The sequence below is a fragment of the Orcinus orca genome, chromosome 6 (genome assembly GCF_937001465.1).
Source record: "Orcinus orca chromosome 6, mOrcOrc1.1, whole genome shotgun sequence".
NCBI classification, from domain to species: domain Eukaryota; kingdom Metazoa; phylum Chordata; class Mammalia; order Artiodactyla; family Delphinidae; genus Orcinus; species Orcinus orca.
Genome location: NC_064564.1, coordinates 89,284,338 through 89,308,949, shown reverse-complemented (window position 1 = coordinate 89,308,949; position 24,612 = coordinate 89,284,338). Strand labels below are relative to the sequence as shown.

The following is a 24,612-nucleotide window of genomic DNA, read 5'->3' as shown; positions in this document are numbered from 1 at the left end:
CATGATAGCTGTATACAAGTCTTATGTCCCCTACTGGGCTGTGTCCATTATTTGGCAGGTCAGGGGATGATGAACTGTGTCTTAGTATTTATCGGTCAATTCTCTACAGCATCTACCAAGAAATGATTATTGCATTTCCACCTCAGGTAAGGAACTACTCAAAAGTGGAATGAATTGGGATGTACCTGTTCATGAGTGGAGGCATTACAAGTATCCTGTAGATGTGATCTGACTCTCGGGGTAAAGCAAATCCACGATATAGCTTTGAGGGATGGGGTGAGGGAAGGCAGGTGGGCCTATTTGTTTTTGAGTCGAGAGACCTAGGACTGAGGTTCTGCTTTGCTGTTCACTAGGTTTCAGCCTGGTGCAGGCGGTTCTTCTCTGAGCATCATCTCCTCACTTCTGCAGGACTTCACAGGACTAAGGACCAAATGAGACACATTTGTGAACTCTACACCAGTGGTTCTCAATCCCAATTGGGCATCATCACTCCCTGTAAAGCTTCCAAAAAATATAGAGGACCAGGCCCCAATCCAGGTAAACTGAATGAGAATCCCCTGGGAGTGGGACCCAGCGGGACTAATTTTTTATAAAATACTGTTTCTAATGCATACTCAAGGTTGAAAACTGTTATAAACTCGTAAATACCATTAACAGTAGAACAAGGTGCTTTAGCCTGCTGGTTTAATTATCCTTTATTTGTTCAGTTAGGAATTAGTTCGATGCTTTTATAGTTCCATCATGTGTGTGAGCATTTTTTGTGCTGTTCTACATTGTTATTTGTGTGATTAGGTGGTAAATTCTGAGAGAGGAATAATATCTGGCACAATGCTGTACACAAAAGTGTACCTAACCTAATGGGTTTTTGTTTTTTGTTTTTTTTTTTTGAGAACAGGTAAAAGGTTCACAGGGTCCTCTAAAACTTTGCTACACAGAATTGTGGTGACCAGACAAGCAGAACTGGCATAACCTGGGAGCTTGTGAGAAATGCACAATCTCAGGCCCCCCCACCAGAATCTGCATATTAAGGAGATTTCCAGATGGCTCAATAGGTGAAGCAAAGGCAAACTTTTCTCAGTCCACATCATCTGTGTTGAGGACCTGCCACTCTCTGCCCTAATGTCTCCCATAAATCGGTTACACTTGGGACTTTTTCCAGATGCTGCTTCTCTAAAGGGTCCATTTGGTAAAAACTAAATTAAGAACGCAAATCCTTACAAAAGCATCCTTCCTTTGAAAGAAGACTAGTCTTCACAGGGTTCCTTCAAATAACCAGTTCCTCTAAGATATTTAAAATATGATCAGTGTATAAAATAAATTGATATCCACTTAAGTTTTATGCAGTGCATATATTAGTATATTAGTATATACAGACCCCAGGACCCAAATTCCAAAATTATGAAAGGAAGGAAGCTTAGCCACTGCAGTAAACTCTCCCTGTTGACCCACGTCCTCCGGACAATTATGATGTTAGCAGTACTCATCCAAGACTGTGCAGATCAAATCACAGTCAAGGAGCTGTAGCAGATTCTAACCATCATCTAGACCAACTCTCCTGTTCTATAGACGGGAAACACCAGGGCCAAAGACTAAATGGAGTAACTTAAGGTCACACAGCACTTGAGACAGAGCCAGGCTCAGAATTCAAGCCCTGACTCCTCGTCCTACACTCCCTATATAGCCTCTGTCACACACACTCCTCCTTCCCCACCACATGGCCTTGAACTTTCATTCTCAGAAATTGCTGACCTGCCTTGGCACTTAACTGTCACTTTGCTTCTTCCAGCTACTGTTATGCCCAACTCCCAAGGCTGTTTTTCACACTAGGCTACAGGAGAAGTTATATCACAGCTCAGTCAAAATATCCATTTATCAATCCACGTTTCCAAATATATTGGTAATGGATTCTGCAAAAGCTCAATACTAACTGCATACTCTGCAGACTACGTAGCATCACTATTAGCTAGCACCAGGAGCATGGCGAGGGAAGGGCCTTGCCTTAGGTGGCTAAAGATTAAAAACAAGGGCAACCATTTACTCAGTAGTACAAAGTCGGTAGGAAACTACAGCAGGAAGGCAAAAACTGTAGCACAGTGGGGGCGGGCAGCACCTTTCAAAAACATACACAGTGTGACTATAAAATCACAAGTCTTGTCTTTTAATAAAACAAGCATGACAGAATGTAGAGCTCTAAACGAACGTTTCTCCCTCAAGGTAGTCACATCCTTAGTTCCAACAAAGCTACACCTGCTGGAGACATTATTTGGAACTCCTCTTTGGGGAAAGGAAGGACTTAAAAGGCAGCCTATGAGCCACATTAGAAAAGAGCCTTCCATTATGTTCGGCTGTTTAAAAACAGAAAATCCACACTCCAAAGATGACATTGACAAAATGAAAAGTGTGCTGTAGCTCTTGTGGAGGCTCCGAAAGACCTCTAGCAAATTCTCAGCGACAGCATCACCACTGGAGAAACGTGTGTCCTCCCAGGACAGCCACTTTCAATGGGAGGGCATTCATTTGGATAGACAAGGTCTGACGTCTATTTAAAAAAAAAAAAAAAAAAAACAACCCACAAAACCCAGCCACACTACTTTATAGTCACACTTGCATTTGATTAAAAAAATACAACAACACCACTCACACATGGTTCTTGTATGAATTCTAATTAAGAGACATTACATTCAGAATGATAGCACTCATAGTGATAATTTTCAGAAGACTCGAACAGCTTCTTTGCCACTTCAGGGGTACATAGGGTGCAGCTGTTTACCTGAATGTATTCTTAAATAAGTGACTACTACCACTCTCATCTTCCTAGTTGTAGCTCTGTGACAGGCTACCGACCGCAAGTTCGTGTTCCAGGCCTTCTTTGCCAACACAGATTAATTACAAGGGAGCCACACCCCACCGTCTTAGGGTGAATTGGGAAAGGGCCGGTTAAATGAGGAAACAGGCCATTCCTTGGTAAAAGTTTGCAGTTTTCTTTCCCAATACATCTTCTTTTTATTGAGAACTTCCATTCTTATCCTGTGTTCCTCCTCTGCCATCTCACACTCTCGCTCTAGCTGCTGGATTTTGGCCACATGCACCTCATTCATCTGTATCAGCTGCAGTTGTAAGATGGACATTTGTTGATGGTGTTCTTCCTCATGCATCTTTTTTAAAGCACCTTCCTGAGAGGTTTTGCTCCTGTAGTTTTTATTGGCTGTTATTCTGACAGCTGAACACGAGGGTTCAGGTTGGGAGGTCCCCTCACATACTGGGAAATGTATGAACTCTTTCTCATCATCGCACAGTTCTCTATTTGAAACAGCAAATGATTCTGAAAAACAGTAGCAGAAAACATGTTCAAAGATTTTACAGGCAGAGAGTAAATCAATCCTATTTCAAATGACAGGGTCCCCCACGACAGGATGATCTGAAGTAGCATCTGCTCTGGTCTGCATGTTCACAGGTACCCCTGCCCCACCTGACTTCTCAAAAACCCATAAATCGAGAGCAATTTTCCCTGAAGAAGTAACGATAAAGGGTTTCATTATGTCATTTCTGGCACTTCAAACTACGGGAACAGTGGTCAGAGATTGTGCTTATCAAGAATTGGAGACCTGGTTATGTGGATATAAATCCTAACATGACATGTGCATGACTCCCAGTGAGCAGAAGACCACAGTGTGAGGCCAGCAGTGGGTTTTCAGATTAAGTTCTCCCTCAGTCTCTCTCCCTCTCTGACTCTCATTCAGCCACGAACACTGAACTTCAGTCTCCACAAGGGCACCTTTGCTGTGGGTCCTGGTCACAGGTCTTAACCCTTACCCAGGATAGGCATCTTAACAAAGGTTCTTCCTTGAAAGATGAGCCTACACTCCCTGGTTTAACTTCCCCAGACTTCTCTTCAGTCTCCTACATCTGGCTGTTGCCTCAAGCACTGCCATCTGGGGGTCAATATTCAGATCCCAAAGACACTTTCCAACGTCCCTCGTAGGTAACTTCTCCCTAGCACTTGACAATCCTTCTTGACATTTCTTTCCTCTATTAGCTTCTGAACCATTGGTCTCTCCTAAGTTTTCTACAGCCTCCTCTCTGATTGCTCTTTAAGTCTCCTGTCAGGACTCACACTTAAATGTTCCCCTGGGGTTCCTATCTTCGGCTCTGTTTCCAATCCACCCTAAGTAACCCTCTTAATCTGGTTCCGACCTTCCTTTATCTTCCTTGTCTTACTCTTCAAAATACCCTGTGTACCCTCCAATCCTACCACAATCTTTATTTTCTCCCATAATTCTGTCTCACTGCTCCTTCAGCTAAAGTTGGGCTATTTGTCCCGACTCCCTTACGCAAACACACACTCTTACTCCAGTTTCCCCTTTCAACCTCCCTCCTAACCCCTACTGCATGCAGGATCAATGCCACTTGCTGTGAAACCTCAGCCCTCTTCTTTCTCTGTACATACTCTTCTGTTACAGCACTTAACACATTCTAGTATTATTTGGGGACCATGCCTTAATCATTTCTTTTATCCTTGGGCACCAATTATTTTGCTTGGTACCTAGTGGATGCCTAGTGAATATTTATGGGCTGAAGCTTTGAACAAAAGGGGAAAAGAGCTTCTGGATATAAAAGGATGCCACATTTGGTGGCGCCATGTTTGCACTAGTATTTTTATTGGGCAATGATACAAGTATCAATTAGGAAGTTTCAATAAGGAAACCACTAACCCTACTAACCCATGGAGTCTTCTAGCTGTGACTCCAATGCCTTCTTGGGAAGCTTTATATTTCCAATGATGAGAATCCTCTCCTTGGAGAAAAATAATATCAATTTATTAACAGAGTTGATTACATTATTACATCCACTCCATTATTGCAGAAGATGGGATGCTGGGAATGTTAATGGCTACTGGGGGAAACCTAACTCATAATGTCTGTTAATAAAAGGAAAATGGCTACTGTTTATTTAGATTATTTCACTCCAAGGGGTTAGGTAACAACCATAACTAGTCCCTAATTAAGATAAAAGAAAAGGTAAAAACCTTACTTTTGAAAGAGGAGGTTAAAAGGACTTCTCTGTCATCCAGAGATAATGAAAATGTCTCCCTAGGAATCTTTCCCAAATCCAGCGGCTATAGCCTCAATTAGATGTCCTTCCTTCATGCTCCCACTGGTTCCTAAGCCTACCTCTGGCAGAGCACTTGTTAAAACTGGCGGCTTAACTACCTCCCCTTCAGGTCTCTGATTACTTTGAAGACAGAGACTGCCTCTAGTTCATCCTCCTGGAGGACCCAGAACAGGGCCTGACACACTGCTAGGCATATAAGAAACGTGTGCAGGATGAATTGGCTGCAGTAGGTCACATCCCTCTCAACACAGCACAACTGTGTAGAAAGAACAGTGTTCTGAGTGGAGAGCTGAGGCACAGGACAAAGGAACAGGAAAGGCTTGGCACTGAGAATAGGATCCCTCAGATGGGATCAGATGCAAAGAGGATTACCTCATCCGTTTCCTTTCTAGTCTCAGATCTGAAACTTCTTCAAAGAAGACTGGACACATTAGACGTTTTTTGGTACCTTTAGCCTCTTTTCTCTTTGATTTCATTCCAGAGGATAGTTCTGAATACTCCTCTGAGCCTTTAAAGTTCATGCCCTGATGATGCTACTCATCTCTCCCAATTGCCAAACGCTCATTTTTATCTCAGTAATTCTTGGCTTTAGGAGCCTTTTGATGATGGTGATGGTGATGGTGATGACGATGACGACAGCAGCTACCATTTTCTGAGTAGCTAGCTAGGCATTAGGCTAGTGCTTTGCAGCATTACTTCATTTAATCCTTACAGCAACCCTCTGAGGGAGGTATTAGTATAGAAAACCAAACACAACATCTAAAGTCATTTGGCTAGTTCAAAGAACCAGGACTCCAGTCCAGGTCTGCACAACTCCAAAATCCAAGCTCAGCTACTACAGCACCTAGCCTCTCACTGTGTCACTTGCTCAGCTGATCACTTGTGTGTCTTAAAAGGCAATCTCCAAGTTTTATCAACTACAAAACCATCTATTATTAAGAATATGGGTGTATATCCTAAATTCTGATCTCCAAATTTCTCTCTCGAGTTGTGAACGTGAAGACAGCATGTTTATGTCCAGGAGCAGAGAAATGACTCTACTTTAAAACTAATTTTTTTAGTTTAAATGTGTGCTAACAAATGCATTTTAAATTTAAAAAGCCAGGCCTCTTAAGACTCTGGCAGAAGCTGGGGCTTAAAACTAGAGAAGCTCAATGGAGTAATTAACTTTCACACACATAGTAGCTCCAAAGAATGGAAGCTAGTGTTCAGATGGGGAGAATCTCCTCTTAATTAGAGAAAGACTATCCTGGGCATGGCAACCTGCTGCAAACACACACCAGGTAATCTCTCTCCCAGGTAAAACAAAGCCACCTGAAGTAGAAAACAATTCAATCTTGTGCAAAATGGATAGGAAGGCCTGAAAGCTTTCCTGGGAGCAGAGAACACAGTCAAGGGGGTATTCTTCCACTTGGGCAATTTGAGTACGTTTAAGCTCATCGGGAAAACCTACTAAGGCAGTAAAAGGATGGGAAGGAAACTGTGTACAGGCCAAAGCTCAGCTCTTCTTAGCAGAACAAAGTAAACAGGACGGACTGGGAACACGGATAAATAAGATGTGGGGGATGCATACTACGGAATATTATCCATCAACGAAAAGAAACAAATTAGACTTACACACTGCAATGGGAATAGATATTTAAAACATTCTAAGTGAAAAGCAGCAAAAGGAAAAGGAAGGTATCTACTGCACAATTTTTAATCCATGTAAATTTAAAATATAGGCACACACGACGCCAACGCATGCTTTCAAGAACATGTGAGAGAATACACAAGCACCTTAGAATGATTAAGGTGCAGAAGAAAAGAATGAAAGTGGTGAATGGGGATAGAAAAGTAATAAATGTGTAAGTAACACACAAAAAAGGGGCTTTTCCAGACCAATGATGCTAGTGTGCCTGACTGGAAATATGTCAGTCCCCTCTACTGGAGTTCCCACCCCAAAAGAATAGGATTGGTCTAAACAGTGATAATAATGGAAATTATTAAGAAATGTCTGCATTATTTAATATAGCTTTGCATACCTATGTCTGTGTTACTGGATTATAGCTTTATAGTAGAGAAATAATAGCATATGAATTAAGTGTAAGTTCTCTCAAGATATTTGAGTACTACTGAAAGCTTAGTTTTCCTAAGTGTATTTGACATTTGGCCATCCTTCCCTCCCGACCACCCCTAGCAAATTTTGTTGGCTCCCTTAGTTTGTTCTGCAAACCTCTTCCCCAACGATAATGGAAGATAAGTGTCAAAGGCAAATTATCACAGATCATAAATCTACAGGGTATAAATTGTTTTAATATATTTAAAGGGAAAATACTGGTTTTTTTACAAATACATTCCTAAGTGTTAAATTTTAAGACTACTGTGTTCAACTACAGATGTACATTTCGAGCAAGTCATTGACAAAGCTAAGAATATGCATGCAGGGGCTGGTGATCAAGATGACACAGCTGTTTTTGATAATTGGAATTTTGTATTTAGAGGTTACATTTTGTCAGCTTATGAATGGGCAGCTCTTGGAGAGGTCACAGGGTCCCCTTCTGGCCTGTTAATTCAATACCACTGGCCTCAGGAGTCCCTGTTAGTCGTTAGCTTGCTTTTGAATTACTTTGGCCACAAGTTCTGAGACAATGCTGTGTAAAACAGGAAGGGGCCGTCCTGAAGGGTGTTATTTGTGAAAAGAACTTGCTGAGTGCCTTCACCAGAGGCAGTAGAGTCTGCAGGTGAACCACAATAAATGGGGATAATTTTGCATGGCACAGACATTACGGTAGCTGTCTTTATGATAGGAACTGATTCCTTGAACGTATAATTGAACTCTAAAATGAACTATGCCTCTATGCAGGTTTAATGAAATTTCTGAGGTTGCTGAAATTTGTATATTTGTTTTCCTTTTCCAGTGCAAAAATCTGCTGGTGAGGGGAAATATCTGACTGGTTTTATTATGGTTTATACATGAATAAATGGGATATTTAGTTCTGTACATAAATCTACAGTGAGTACATACACTGGAATGAGAGACAATCATATTAGACCAAATCATCAGATCAAAAGACAAAGACATACTTTTCAGGCTTGAAAGTTCAAAGCTGACATTGACCTCTTGAAGGCCAGTTTTCCAACCATTTGCTGCCCTGGCTCAACCCTCCACCCCACTCTCAAATCCACATTTGCAGCTGGGTTCCCCTCACTTCCTCACTGCTGGGGATTGTGACAGCAAATTTAGTTCACCCATCCGTGGCATGGTCTGCAAAACTAACTCAAACCCAACTCCTTCGTTTTACAGAAGGGGAAACTGAGGCTCAGAGGGCATTTTAAAATAGTGTTTGTTCACTATCTTGAGACTCAATGTGGAATTTTTAAGCACCTTATTTTAAGTCATTCATTATTGGGAAAATCAAACCCCTGTTACAAAGGAGAGAAGCCAAATAGGTTCAAATGAAGAAGCACTTGGAATTTCTGGATTTTACTGTGTATTTGGCATACATCACGCAACAGGCCCTCTGTTATCACTGGGACATAACCAGACCCGGATACCTTAAGGTCTAACAGCCTGAAGGGCATAGAACATTAGATTATTGAAGAATCTGGAAAAAAAAAAAAAAAAAAGATGACACAGCTGAAGCCATCTCACACAAGAAACAGTTGGAGGGAGGCCTCTAGTGGAATCTGTCAGGCTCCTTCCTGTTTAACAAGTTCCAACAAATCTTTCAGCACCTAATTCTGTCACAGGCATTCTGTAAGGTGTTTGGACAGAGCTGGCCAATAGAAATATAATATGAGATACATATGTAATTAAAAATTTTTCTCATAGGCACATTAAAGAAGTAAAAAGAGGTAAAATTAATTTTAGTAATATATTTTTGATCCAATATATCTAAAGTATTATCATTTCAACATTTAATCAAAATAAACATTATTAGTAAGATATTTTATTGATACACTCTTTTTTGGTACTAAATCTTTGAAATACAGTGTGTACATTTATAGCACATCTCAATTCAGTCTCCCCACATTTCAAGTGCTTACCAGCCTCATGTGGCTTGTAGCTACTGTACTGGACAGCACAGTAGAGACAGAGAGATAGTAGAGACAAAGTTAGTAGAGATAGTAACTGAACACACACACACACACACACACACACACACACACACACACACACAGAGTCCATGTGTCAAAATACACACAGTGGAATGTGAGCCATAACCCTACAGCAGGTTTTCAACCTCTTCCCCAGAAAGACCCAGAAGGGATGATTAACAATTCCAGCTTTCTTTTTCTTTCTTAAAACTAAGTTGAAATGCAAAATGAGTGAGGTTACCTCAAAGCTGTTTAAATGTATGGAAAGCGTTCCAGTACCTTAACTACTAGAGTTTACAGATACTTTGGACACAGTTCCCAACTGACAAAACAGCATGTTCTCCACTGCCCTCCACATTTGACCTGGAAACAGGAACCAGGCAGCATATGGCTGTACTTTAATTATCACCAACAAAGAGAAGTCTCATGTGTCATATATGTACAAACATCCAATTTAAAATAAATCTCTTTTACAAGTGAGTCTCTAGCAAATGTCACTACAGCAAGGACACTGAGAATCCATATTTATTGCTTTCTTGGAAATTTAGAAATTGTTTTTGAGTAAATGAACTACATTCTTTCCTCTAAAAAGCAAGAGAAATTTAGAAATTGTTTTTATGAGTAAATGAACTACACTCTTTCCTCTAAAAAGCAAGAGAAAAAAATCTGTGGAATGGACTTTCTAGATCCTACCCTAGAATTTAAAAATGGGGAAATAAGACTGTCCCGTTAAAATAAGTCTATGAAATCAATACACAATCATCCAGATCACAGATTTGCAAAGTAAACTGCATGCAGTCCACACCAGCATCTTCCTCAGCAACATCTCCCAGGGAATATGAGCAATTTGAAAAGCAGCCCTTGCTGATTCACCTCCCTCCCTCCCCTAGCACCATTCCTTTCACTGCCTCACAGACACGCAATCGCTCCAAGGCCAGCATAATGGAGAGGAACAGCCTGAAGCTATAAACATCTCCAAAGCAAGGACACTCAATTAGCAGCGGGCCCCCTCCACCACAGAAGCAGCAACAAGGAGGGGTGAGAGAGAGCTGGCAGTGTCCATATCAACACCCTCTTCTGGGAGCTGCCCTGGCTAGGGAGCTCAAGCATCAAAACTCAGACACAGGGTTCCTACCCTGAGAAACAGTACATGAGTTTCTTGACAGTCACCACTATGGTTGCCCAACTGGCTCCCTAGACTTAACCTTGGCCAAATGATCAGAAAACAAACATTTGATCATAATTTAGCTTCCCAGGATGATCTGCCGACAGGAAAAAAAAAAGTGCTAATCAAAAACATGTATTCTGTTCACTTGGTTATTATATTTTCCACTCTATATGGATAACATTCTTGGTTTTAGACAATTTCTTATGACTTTTAATTAACCAGTCCCTCAGAGCTCAATTTACTCTGGGGACACTAATAAGTGAATTTCTCATCCTGCAAGCCAAGAATCGGATTTTCCTAGGCAAATGCTTGCTTCCTGGGTCCTTGGAGCACGTTATGAACAGCCCTCTGGCCTTCCCAGAAATCTTCCTCTGCTTCAAGTATATTTTCTGCAAACTGCAATCTTTATATAAACTGGTCATTCCTACCTTAAAAGAGGCAGGAATTACTGGCAATTTATCTATATGCATCCTCACCCTGCCCTTGCCTGGAGACATTTCAATAAGCCCCTTAAATTCCAACTTTTTAAAGCCATGACACACTATCGCTACAGCCTTGATTATATGACATTCTTTTCCTTCCCCAAGAATTATGTATGACATTTTTCTCTTTTCGGTGGAAGTATATAAAAACTAAAATGATTTTTTCCCATTATTCTCAAGTTTCCTAGAGTGCACAAACCAAAACTACAGATCACAATTTTATAATGGGTAGAAATGCTGGTTTTTAATCTGGGTGACTGCTAAATAGGTGTTTGCTATATTAGTCTCTGTACTTTTCCTAAGTTTGAAATAGTTCACTTTCTTAATGTGGCATTTTGAGTAACTTAATGCAGAGCTTTGCACATAATAGGTCCTCAAAAACTATCTTTTGAAAAAAAAATACGATAGTGTGAATGAATATAAATCCTCCAGTTCTCTTTAATGTATTTGAGATAGATTGAGATAAGCAACTAAGATATTTCATTAATAACTATATTAATGTAGCCCCTTATTTTTCCTTCTTAAGTAATAACAGAGATAACTGAGATCTCTCTAAGAGAGACATGAGATAAGAGCTTCTGTTTTTATGTACGACTTGAATGTCCTATCTAATTGGGAAATTTTGTATTGAGAAAGTCGTTTGATATGAAAGTTTCTTTTTTATAAATTCCCTCAAAATGAAGGACTTGAAAATCGCAATGTCAAACAGGTACCCAAGGAGAACATGCAAGCGGGTGTCAGGCACCTATACCTTGGGTGGCGGCATCAGCATGGTACTCGGGCTCCTCCTCGGGAGGGCTCTGCAGGAAGTACAGCTGCTCGGGCAGCATGTTGGCGATCTTCTCCTTCCCCAGGACGTGGGTGCTCAGAAGAGGGCTGACGCTCCGTTTCACTTTCTCTCTCCTTTCATGGGCCATAATCTTTTTGGTCCGAGCCTTGATGTTCTCCCAGCACTTCTTCAGCTGTTTGAAATCCCGCAGCGACACGCTAGGCTGCGAGTTGTATTCATGGGCGAGCGCCTGCCAGGTACGCTGCTTGAGGGCAATAGTTCGCGCGTCGCTTTTCTTACACTCCAGCACATACTTGTACTTTTCTACTAAAGCCAGCAGGATGCTCTTTTCCAATTCTGAGAAGTATTTGGCAGGTTTTATGATTTCGTTGTTTTGCATTTTCCACTACGTTTCTCCTGGCTGTTAGCTATCCTGGAACAGGAAGTTTGAAACAATCAGTACCAACTCCAGCAATAAACAAGTCAGCGAATCACTCACGCTCTATCCCTGACTTGATTCCCTGGTCTGAAATACGGTACTTTCTTTTCCACTCATGTTGAATTGTGGTATTCTCAAGAAAACATTCAGAAGATTACAAGGAATGGGGTTTTTACTTAAAAGTAGATTTTCAGGTAGGACCTTTGCTGTAGGTCTTGACCATTTTGTGATTATCTGGTACAGGACAGCAAAAAAATGTTGAACATCTATGTGGAACTCTGTGTTCATTTATTTCTGCTTAATATTAAGGAACAGATAATTCCCCAAATTCATAATGTTAGGCAGCTTTTAAACTAAACAGGTCTCTCAAAGTTTTGTCACAGCTTAAGACAAGAGAAGCCACTGTGGGATCTAATACAACAGATAAAGTAAATCCTACCAAAATTTCAGAATCATCCAGAAATCACCCCAGAAGATCTGACATTTCCATCACTATGTCTGTGACCTTCGTTAGGTCCATGCTCTTAGAAGAACCTCAGTTTCTTTATCTTAAAAATGAGGGCTTGGAGTCTGTGATCCTTAAGGTCTAAGGGCCACTTTTATTTTATTTTATTTATTTTTCTGTTTTTTAAACATCTTTATTGGAGTATAATTGCTTTACAATGGCAGGCCACTTTTAAAAGTGTACAGTTCTGTGTAAATAATTAATATAATTTCAGAAGTGCAAGGGCCTGGACACTTTAGAGCTTGAGTCCAGTGCCTCTCTTTTCTTTTTTTTTTCTCCTGGACATTTCATATAAATGGAATGATTCAATATGAGGTCTTTTGTGACTTGTTTCTTTCACTTAGCATAAAGTTTTCAAGGTCTGTCTATGTTGTAGCATGTATCAATGCTTCATTCCTTGTTATTACCAAATGGTATTCCATTTTATAGATGTAGCACAGTCTATATCCATTTACCAATTAATGGATTTTAAAAATTGAGATATAGTTGACACATAACATTACATTAGTTTCAGGTATACAACATAACGATTTTATTTATTTATATATATATATACAGACATATGGAAATGATCACCACAATAAATGTAGTTAACATCCATCACCACACAGTTAAAATTTTTTTCTTTTAAGATCTATTCTCTTAGCAACTTTCAAATATACAATATAATACTATTAACTATAGTCGCCATGCTGTATATTACATCCCAGGACTGACTTACATTATAACTGGAAATTTGTACCTTTTAACCACCTTCACCCATTTTGCCCCCCCCAACTCCCCATCTCTTGCAACTACCGATCTGTTCTGTATCTATGAGTTCTTTTTCTTTTTCCTTCTTCTTCTTTTTTTTTTGTTTTAGATTCCACATACATGTGAGATCACACAGTGTTTGTCTTTCTCTGTCTGACTTATTTCACTTAGCATAACACCCTAAGGTCCATCCCTGCTGTCGTATATGGCAGGCTATCCTTCTTTTTTGTGGTTTAATAATATTCCTTTGTGTACCTATATACCACATTTTCCTTATCCCTCTTTTCAACTGAGGGAACTAAACTGAGGGCCAGTAAGGTGAAATGGATTGTACAAGATCACAAAGATGGTGACTTCAGAAGTCAAGAACCTGGACTGCCCTGATAGTTTGGTAATCTTTTCTTTAAACACACCAAATAATAGCCATTTTTTAACACATATTCGTTTAAAGTCTTTGTTCACATATTATAGTAAAAGTTACCAATTTTATATTATTTTAAAATTTTGAAATGACATTACATTTTCTCCCTTATCATTATTACAGTCTACGTACCTTTTTATATTTTTAATAAAAATTGTATATATTTAACATACATAGTGAAATAATCACTAAAAATAAGCTAGTACTACAATTACATATCTCCTCACACAGTTACCTTTTATATGCTTCACGAGAGCGCCTAAAATCTAGTCTCATCATATTTCCAGTATTCAATACAATATTATCAGCTACAGTCATCACTCCTGTACACTAGATCTCTAGACTTATTCATCGTACATAACTGCACTTTGTACCATTTGACCAACATCTCCCCGTTTCCCCCACCCCCCCATCTCCAGCCCCCAGTAAGCACTGTTCTACCCTCTGCTTCTGTGAGTTTGAATAGCCTGGTATTCTTAGTATCATTTCACAACTATCTCTTGAGCTCTCACCTTGGGTGACTCCAAATTACTCAACCATGACTCCCTAGGTCAACTTGCCATCCTCCCCAGTGCTGAGCCAGCATCTTTCACACAATAAATGCTTAATAAATGTCTTATTCCACTGAACCTATGTGTGTTTTATGACTGCACAGTTTTCCACATCTTTTAATCACAGGAAACTTCCTACAAATTAATCTCTCAGTTTACATTATGGCAAGAAAGTTGCTAAGCAACAGAGAATGCAGCAATAAAGCAAGCGTTGCATGTCCCCTTCGTGGAAAGGGCCGACATGCCCAGTCCTCCTTACATTCTCTAAGCCTCTGATTTTTCAGAATAACAGGCAAGCATCAAGATACTGATGATATAGTCCATTTAAAACTGACCAACCGGGCTTTTCTGGTGGCGCAGTGGTTGGGAATCCGCCTGCCAATGCACGGACACAGGTTTGAGCCCTGGTCTGGGAGGATCCCACATACTGCGGAGCAATTGGGCCCATGCGCCACAACTGCTAGGCCCGCACTCTAGAGCCCGCGAGCCACAACTACTGAGGCCCATGTGCCTGGAGCCTGTGCTCTGCAATGGGAGAGGCCACCGCACCGCAACGAAGAGTAGCCCCTGCTTACCGCAACTGGAGAAGGCCCACACACAGCAACGAAGACCCAACACAGCCAAAAGTAAATAAATTAATTAATTAAAACAAAAGAAAACAAAAAAAACCTGACCAACCTGTATTGAAAGAATTAGAAACTAACTTGAAAGGAGTCCCACTGGCCAAAAATGGGACATTTGAACAAGGGTGATGGGTACACAAAGATTCATTAAATTATTCTCTTGATCTTTGTGCACACTTGAAAATCCACAATACAAAGCTGGGGGATGGGGGGAGGCTGTGACTTTTAAATTTATGGTACACTGATTTAAAATCACACCATTACAAGTCAGCTCTTCACCTACTATGCCTGGGGAGGGGTTACTATTGTTGTAAATAACTGAAATCTGTTAGATCTGAGGCTGGAGGGGACCCAGCCAGATCAGAGAGCCTTGAAATAGAGGCCAAGGAATGTAGGCTTTACATGGGGGCAACAGAGCCTGTTCAGGGTCCCCCACTATGTACAACCTCCTCCCAAAAGTTAAAGTTAGTGTGATCAGTGTCTCCAGATACAAGGTACCTCACATTCATCATGGACATATCAGTATCAGAAATCGAGAGATTTCGACAAGTCAAAGGTGGTTTGGCCCTCAGGTCTTGGGCAAAGAGAAATGAGGGGGAATTTATCTTTGGAGATGTGTCCCTGTACCCCTAAATTATCAGGCCTACGCTTCAGTCATGTTGCTCTAATGTTCCTACAATGATCCAATCCAGGCCCCTTCTTCCCCAAAAGTCCAAAATTAATTTTTGCCTTCATCAATACTCCTATTTCCTATAAATCAGCGTTCCCAAACTGAAATTTATTAACACACCCTCCCTATAATATATCTCTTCTATATGATCTCTATCTGCCAAGATGACTACGTTCAACTTTATATTCTATAGTTTTTATTATGAAATCAATAGGTATACTGAATGTTCTTAAACTACACAGCCCCCAGAGCAGATTCTGATCTGAAGCCCATCCCAATTCTTCTGCCCCCAGAAGATGTCTACCCACTCTTTTTAGGAATCACTGCTGGGGCTTCCCTGGTGGCGCAGTGGTTGAGAGTCCTCCTGTCGATGCAGGGGACACGGGTTCGTGCCCCAGTCCGGGAAGATCCCATATGCCGCGGAGCGGCTAGGCCCGTGAGCCATGGCAGCTGAGCCTGCGCGTCCGGAGCCTGTGCTCCGCAGCGGGAGAAGCCACAACAGTGAGAGGCCCGCGTACCGCAAAAAAAAAAAAAAAAAAAAATCACTGTTATAAGGATTGGGAATCTGATTCACAAATGAAAAAGGGATTGTTCCCTGTTTCATTCCATTAAAGGTAATGCTATTTTATACATTATATATTTTTTCTTTTTAAATAAATATTTTTTATATCCTTGATTATTTCAAGATAAATTCCCAGAAGAGGAATGGTTGCCACAAAACATAAAAACACTCAAGACTTTTGTTCCATCACCATCTGCCCTCCACAAATGGTGTACTAATTGACATGCCCACTTCATTGACTTCTGTTGTTAACATTTTTTAAATCTATGCCAACTGTGGAAGTAAAAAAATGTCCCTTCATTGTTTAGTGATATATGAATTGCAGCTCTCGGCAAATAAGCCATACTCTGCCTGAACAAAGTCCCTTTGATACTTAGTGGAAATAAAACTACATGGAATTAGTCCCAAGCAATTTAATAATTCTTCCTCACAATGTGTGCAGTACCACTAACTGCCACCAGGTGGTGGTGGGCTGGGGGTTGTCTAAATTCATAAGGATCTTAACCTAAGTGTGGCCAGTTAAGTCTCTAATAAGAGCAATAATTACAATAGCAGATTTTTTTTTTTTTTTTTTTTTTTTTTGCGGTACGCAGGCCCCTCACTGTTGTGGCCTCTCCCGTTGTGGAGCGCAGGCTCCGCGGCCATGGCTCACGGGCCCAGTGGCTCCGCGGCATGTGGGATCTTCCCGGACCGGGGCACAAACCCGTGGCCCCTGCATCGGCAGGCAGACTCTCAACCACTGTGCCACCAGGGAAGCCTCAGCAGATAATTTTTATTGAGCCTTTACTGTGAGTTTGACACAATACTAACTGCTTAATATGCACTATATCATTTAATCTTCCCAAAAATAGCCCCTGAGAGCATCATTTGTTACACTGTTAAAAAAAACAAAAACCAACAACAAAAAAAACCCCACAAAGCTTTATGAAAGTATCAGAAATACCAGAAGAAATTATACAACTGCTCTCAAAAGCAAATACTCAGAATTACCAACACCTGGGGACCATTAATAGCCTATTATTTAAACTATTATTTAATCACTAGCTAAGTAAATCCAAGTTACCAATTTACTTTGCTTAATTCTGTAGAACAGCAGGCCTCCCTCGGCCATGTGGTTGCATCCTTCCGGGCTATAAAGGGATTCTGGTGTGAGACAGTGTACCCCAAAGGTCCCCTATGGATCCCCAACAGCCTCCTGAGCAGGTTGTTTATCCCCACTAAACCAATTATTTTTCCTATTTCCTGGATCAGAAAAGTGAGGCTCCATAACTTGCCGGTGATCACACAAATAGTAGCAGTGCTAGGATTCAAACCCAGGTCTGACTCCAAGCCCAGGCTGCTCTCTGATCTGCTTAGCCCTCTTCTTTCAGACCTAGTGACAGCCTCTAGGGCCCCAGCTCAAATTACATATCAATTAGCAATCTGATTGTCAGCAGGGACAACCTAGGAAGAGCTGTGCCTGCTTCGTCATCTCCATTTGTTGGCTCCTCCCCTCCCTTCCCCACTCCCATCACCTCCACTCTTCTAGGTCTCAAACCTAGGGTCCACAGCTCCCCACCCCAACCCAGATGCACCCCTCTCACTCTAACTAGGGTTCTGAAATAATTTCCACTGTTGATCTGCTAAGAATGTATGTTTGAAAAGTAACTGTAGCAATAACATGGAGCTTTAAAATGGTCCACACCTCAAGGGGAACTGGATGCTGACATTCTGCTTGAGCACCTGACTGACAGTCCTAAGTAAACAAACACTTCCCAAAGAAAGAGATCTCCAAGAGAAGCTTGCTAATAGAAACTTCGAGGCTAGAAAGCACATTATAGCTTAAAACTGCTTAGGAACGTCCATAACTGGTTATAGATGACAACACAACAAGCCTTCTCTGCTACATTAGCCTTTATTAGAAACTGCCCTTCCCTTGTAGGGAACTCCAACTCCCCTCTGTACCCCTCTTTTTTGGCTGCTGTTCTGCTAGACAGAGTGCTACCTGTTCTTATGCGTGGTTGTAGAACAACAAGCAGCCCAGAGACCCCACAGTGAGCCTCAGCAAGATTTAATGAATGAATGTATTTTGATTTAGTCATAAAACTGTCTACCATGCACAGAATGAGTATCATACATGGTAAAACAATCAGTACACCAAAAAGCTGCATTAAAGTAAAAATGGTCAAATAAAATAGCAAAATCCAAATGCAATGGAAGTTCCTCTTGGGCTAAGCAAAGACCCATAGACAAGACTAAATAAAATAGCAGGATTCCAATACCATAAAAGAACAAAGAGGAAATAATCAGCACAATTCCCAAAACACTAACATTGACTAAACCACTGGAAGATTGTAATAAGTACATTTAATATGCACCTTAAAAATCCATCAGTTAGGGGACTGAATGTTTGTATCCTCCCCCCCAAAAAAATTCATTTGCTGCAACCCTAACTCCCAGGGTGACTGTATTTGGAGATTAGGCTTTTAAGGAAGGAAGTAAGATTAAATGTGGTCCTAAGGATGGGGCCCTGGTTCAAGAGGATTAGTGCCCTTAGAAGAAAAGACAACAGAGAGCTTGCCCCTCCCCGCACTAACCCCAGGGCTTACAAAGAGGCCATGTGAGCACACAGAGAGATGGCAGCCACCTACAAGCCAAGAGAAGAGCCCTCAGAATGAAACCTACCTTGCCGGCACCTTGATCTGGACTTCTTAGCTTCCAGAACTGTGAGAAATAAATTTCTGTTGTTTAAGCCTCCCAGTCTGTGGTCTTTTATTATGGCAGGCCAAGCTGACTAACACATCACCTAATGATATTTTAAGTCCACCAAGGGTCAAACTAAGTCCTAAAATCTGAGCAAAGACCAGAGAAAGTTGGCCAGATTTTACTTCTACTGCTATTTGTAGAAAAGGGAGTTCTTTGAAGTCAACACTCAGGATGGGAACCATGACTAAAAATCTGTGACACTGAGATCTCAGACAGATATTAGGATATTAATGCACTACTGCTCTTAAAGTGAAGTGAAATAACCAAGACAGTGGATGCAGAGAACCTGGGCTCAGATCCTGAATTCAGCACTCACCTAGCTGTGTGACTTTGGGCGAGTCAATTAACCTCTAATGCTTCCTCTGTAAAACAGGGTTAATACTCCCTACTCTGCTTTATTCCCTCTACACAACTATCCTGCAATGGGAGTAAAGAAGCACAGACTAGATCTTCAATAAATTTTAGTTCTTTGCACCCCTCTCACCCATACTGAACTGCTTCCAAAAGTAGAACAGTGGTCTAAATACAGCATATACTCAAATACTTATTGGCTCTTTTATTCATAGACATACAATTCAACAAATATGTAATGGACTCCTGCCAAAGGCTCAGTACTGTCCTAGAGTATGTGGGAGATACAAAGACAAGCTGAAGGAGCATTGGCATGCAGAAACTGACAACCAAAAGGAGAGGTACAATGAATGGACACCATAACAGAGGACAAAGCACCCTGGGTGCTCAGAGGAGAAAAGAGGTTAATTTGCACTCTTCATGAACAAGAGGACATTTGAGCTAGATCTTTAAGAATGTATAGGATATGAACAGAGAGGGCTGAAGGAGATCATTCAGATAAATAATTGATAAGAAAGGACCTGGATTCTGAGTGGTGGTGATGTTAATGGAAAGGAGGCGGTGCATGCCAGGGACTGTTTCAAAGTGAGAAATGACCAGGACGTGTGTGTGTCCACACTACGGTGGGGGATCAAGAGAAAGTAGAGGCAAAGAGGATACAGGAGGATTAAACAAGCACCTAGAGCACCTACATGCGCAGGTACTGGAGGGAGGGGTATTCCTTAAGATCCAGGAGACCACAGTCCAGTGAAGACATATCACAACACAGTGTACTGTGGATGGGCTGGTGACAAGGCAGTGTGATAAGCACAGTCACAGAGATGTGCCCAGGGATGTTACTCCAGGATTGGGTGGGATTTAGAATAAGGACCTTAATTCCTATCAGAATAGACTGGAAATAGAATTAGCATTAGAACAAAGCAGGGCCACTTTGGAAAGACTGAAAGAAGGGACAAATACAGAATTGGTGAGTAAGCTGCAGGAAATGTGGCAGCCAATCCCTGAAGGGAGGCCTGGCCACAGGCTACGGGTGATCAGTTTGCTCTAAAGAGATGAAAGCCTATTTCCTATCCTGGTCTGTTGACTCTGTCTCCTGACTCCACATCCCCCAAACAACTTCTTTTGGAAACAACATAGATCCTAACATGTTATAACTAAAACAGGGCTTCAGTCCAATCCTCTCATTTTACAGATGAGGAAACTTAGGCTTAGAGCAAACTACGGGGGTTCCTGGGGTCCCAGTAACAGAGGAGGGCCTAAAAGCGAAGCTTCATTATTTCTTTTCAACCCCTCCCCCCACATCTCTTCTCTGGAACCCTCCCGTCATCAAGATGCCCTTTTGCTAGGTACCATCAAGCCTTCCCCACTCTCCCAATGGAAAACTCGAGGGCACTGCTCTCAACACTGACACTCACTCTGTGACATCAGGCAAGTCCCCTTTCCTCCCTGACTGTTGATTCCTCATCTCTAAAAAATAAAGCTGCAATGGGTGTTCTCTAAAGCCCCATCCGGTGCTGGCAGTCCATTACTAGCACTGCTGCTACAATGGTTTTTCTGCAACCTAATTTCCACAGTTCTCTGCCAAAGACGCATAGATGGTATTTTCTGATTATTTATGAGGCTAGTAGAGCTACTAGCCAAAGTAAGAGAACATTGCCACAGAATAAAGTGATCTCAGCACTTCAGAGGATTTAAGGCCCACGCCCAGGTTTAACTCTATAGGTTAAGTAGTTCCAAGTGAAACATCTAAAGCAGGTGATGGGATCTCTCTTTCACTACTGTAGCCCCAGCTCCTTGAAGACCACCTGGTACACAGAAGGTACTCCATAAATATTTGTGGAATATACGTTGAAACTAACCTGCTCGCCATTCGCATTTTTTACTAATTATATCTAGATGTTCTACTATCTTAAATTTCTTCTTCTATAAAGGATTTCTCATAACAAAAATCATTTCCTGGCTTCTTCTTGTAAATACTGTTGTATGCCAAATTTTTTACGACATGATACAACAAATTTCTACAGCTATGATGCCTTCATGATTTCATTTGACGCAGAGGTAGGAACAGTCAAACATTACTGTCCCCGTGCACACCTGGCTGTGTACCTGCTCTCACATGTTCAGACCTGTCTACTCAGGATGGCCACTCACCTGCGCCCTCTCTGTCTTCTATCTTTCCTTTAGGGGAGCTTCCAGTCTAAACCTAGCACTAAATTTGCTTCCTCCGGTGCTCTCCCTCCCCTTTCCCTTCGCCACCCACTTGAGGCAGCCAAGTAACTGGGAAGTGTTTATTTTTACCATCTGCGTCTGAGGGTGACTGTGAGCAGAACCAGCCTTGTGTTTAAGGCAAGAGCTCATCCCTCCCGTCCCCCCTCCCGTCCCCCCTCCCTCACAGTTCCCTCTGTGAACCAGAGGCAGGTTCCTAAAGGTCCTGACCCCTTCCTTCCCCTCCCCCACTGCTCCTTCCTAATCCATCTCCCCACTCCCATCCCAGTCTCCCTAAAATTCCCTTGGAGTCATTATTATTATTATTATTTTTATTTTTTGCGATACACGGGCCTCTCACTGTTGTGGCCTCTCCCATTGAGGAGCACAGGCTCCGGACGCGCAGGCTCAGCGGCCATGGCTCACGGGCCTAGCCGCTCCGCGGCATGTGGGATCTTCCCGGACCGGGGCACGAACCCACGTCCCCTGCATCGGCAGGCGGACTCTCAACCACTGTGCCACCAGGGAAGCCCCCTTGGAGTCATTATTAAAGTACCCTCCACAGAAAGTGCTTTTACAATACAGAAAGTCCCCTTATGTAGGTGTTCCTGCTCCAGCCTGCTTCTTGTCTGTGAGGACTCTCTCCTCTAGGCCCACCACTTCAGCATCAACGGCTCTCAAATCTCTGGGCCCGGACTTGTGGCACAGTGGTTAAGAATCCGCCTGCCAATGCGGGGGACACAAGTTCAAGCCCTGGTCTGAGAAGATTCCACATGCCGCAAAGCAACTAAGCCCGCGAGCCACAACTACTGAGCCTGCACGCCACAAATAAAAAATAATTTATTAAAAAAACCAAAAAAATCTCTGGGCCCAGGGTCTCAAGCATTTACCTTTTCCTGCAGCCCTCAGAATTACTCTGTACTGCAATCTATCCATACCCTTGAGGGGCTCCTCTATCTGAGCTCCTGAGGCACGGAACTACATTTTACTTGTATCTTGAGCACACAGTTGACTCTCGGTGTTTGTTCAAAAGAAAGTAGGGGTGTCAGGGAGAACCTCTCTCCAGCCCCATCTTCTCTCCTCAGCACCACACACATTTCCAATTGTCTCCTAGCCACCTCTATCTAGCTGTCCATTATGGGTACCTCAGAAACCTCCAAAAGCAAACGAATTATTCCTCTACCCCCAGACCTCCTGATTTCTGATAATTTCAGCCACACTAACTTGGCTCAAAGCAGAAACCTCAGCGTGCTCTTCAATCACATGGTACCACTCATCACATTTACCACTACTACATATTTTACCTCAATATCTCTTCTCTCTGCTCCCATCCTCATTGCCTATGTCCAAGGTAAGCCCTAGTCTCCCAAAATGATCTCCCAAACTTCCAGCTCCTCTTCCACACAGCCACCAGAGGGATCTTCCTTAAACACAGTGATGATGCCACAGTCCTGCGTGTAAACCTCTGACATTTCCCCCACTGCCTAAGCAATAAAGTCCAAACTGCTCACAAGGCATTCAAGGCCTTTCCAGATTTGGCCCCAATTACAGTGCCCCCTCTACCCCACCCCAAACCACCCTTTCCATGTATGTTTCAACCCGGCCAGACCAAACTCACCTTCGTGCCCTTAAACCTACTGTGTTCTCATGCCTCTAGACATGGGGCCTCCTCTGGCTGGAATTCTTTACCCCAAGATCCACCAAGGGCTCATCTTTAACCCTTAAGTCCAACTCTCATGAAATTTTTGTGAAGCCTTCCTCAACTAATACCCAGGCTATTATGTTTATTTTATTTATAACAGCTTCCTCCTAAAATGAGTTTGAGGCAGTTTACAAACTACGTACACACTGCAACTAGATTTTTTTTTAAGAGAGAGGGTATCAGGGCAAAGACAAGACAGAGGTAAAAAAGATAGAAGTTAGGAATTTGTGTAGCATTCAAAACCTCTATGATAACGTCTCATCTTGTTAAATCTCGTTAAAGAGGTAGATTAGCCCTGAGTATTCTATCCAGAATGAACGAGTTACTCTTCTCTGAGCTCACTGCCAGTTGTATATGATTGTACTTCCCATATTTTCTGTGATTTGCTCATTGTGTCCATCTCCCTCACTAGGCTGGGAAATTCCTAAGGGAAACACATAATTTCTGACTCATCTCTCTCCCAGGCATGAAGCATATGACTCAGCATAAGACTGGTGCTCAGCAGACAAGAATTAAACAACTGTCACCATGGACAGGGAAAAAGGTCCTAGTGCTTGTTGAGCTCCCTACCAGGCATTTGAAAAAACATTCTTTAATCCTCACCAAAAAATTACATGGCGGAGAAATAGCAGACCTAGGATTCGAACCTCCCACTGTCTGTCTCTCCAAAGCAGCTACTCTTCTTTACTAGGCACACGGCTCCCTACTTTCACCATCACTATGTGCCCAAACACCCCCTCCTTCAAGTCCTGGTTTTAAAACAACCCTTCTCTAAGAAGCCTTTCCTGCTCACTCAGGAGAAAAGTCAGCCCGAGTTCAGCCCCGACCTTAAACAACACTCAAGTAAGACACGGTCACAGTCGGGAGAGGAAGGGGTGCCTTCTGGGTAGCCAAGCACTAGCGGGCCGGGTGGGTGTTCTTCAGATGGTGTTGTGGGTCCTCAGCTCTCCTTCTACCCCCTGCCCCTGGGTGCAATGCCTGGCCCTTCCTGCCTTTCTCTTCCTTGTTCAGGGTCCAAAGCCTTCCAGTTCTCCCCATTTCAAACTGAACCCCAAAATAATCTCCTCAGGCCCATTGCTTCTCTAACCAAGGGAACTGTATTCAAACACACTCCTTCATTACATCAGTTCTGTCTTTGTACTGATATTTGAAGCACCTTACCAATCTTCAGGGTTGTTGAGCATCCCAATCGCCTCAAACATAGTAAAAGAATTTCAAGAATCATGAGAAGCGACCATGACATTTTAGGAGGCCTGGCTCTCAACCCATCTGAATACTTTTGGGGTGTCCTGGGAATAATAAGAGACAATTCACTGATCTCACCCTGGCTCTCAACCCATCTGAATACTTTTGGGGTGTCCTGGGAATAATAAGAGACAATTCACTGATCTCACCCCAGGATCCCTCCCCCTCTCTCCTCCCAGACAGGATGCCTGGTCTCTAAGGGCAGGATGGAATCCTGGTCCAGAAAACT

At 42.2% G+C, this 24,612-nt stretch overlaps 1 protein-coding gene across 4 annotated transcripts in view; it reads right to left on the bottom strand.

Annotated features, from left to right (window-relative positions):
• Positions 1-862: 862 nt before the first annotated feature.
• The window catches only part of MSANTD3 (Myb/SANT DNA binding domain containing 3), a 36,581-nt gene continuing 12,831 nt past the window's right edge, over positions 863-24,612 (bottom strand). For all 4 annotated transcript variants that reach the window (XM_033431207.2, XM_033431206.2, XM_004271487.3 and 1 more), the window contains 2 exons: positions 11,594-12,044; positions 863-3,322 (listed from right to left, as the gene is read on the bottom strand). In XM_033431207.2, coding sequence (XP_033287098.1) covers positions 2,913-3,322; positions 11,594-12,011 — 828 coding nt within the window. In that variant the 5' untranslated portion in view covers positions 12,012-12,044 and the 3' untranslated portion in view covers positions 863-2,912. The remainder of the gene's footprint in view (positions 3,323-11,593; positions 12,045-24,612) is intronic.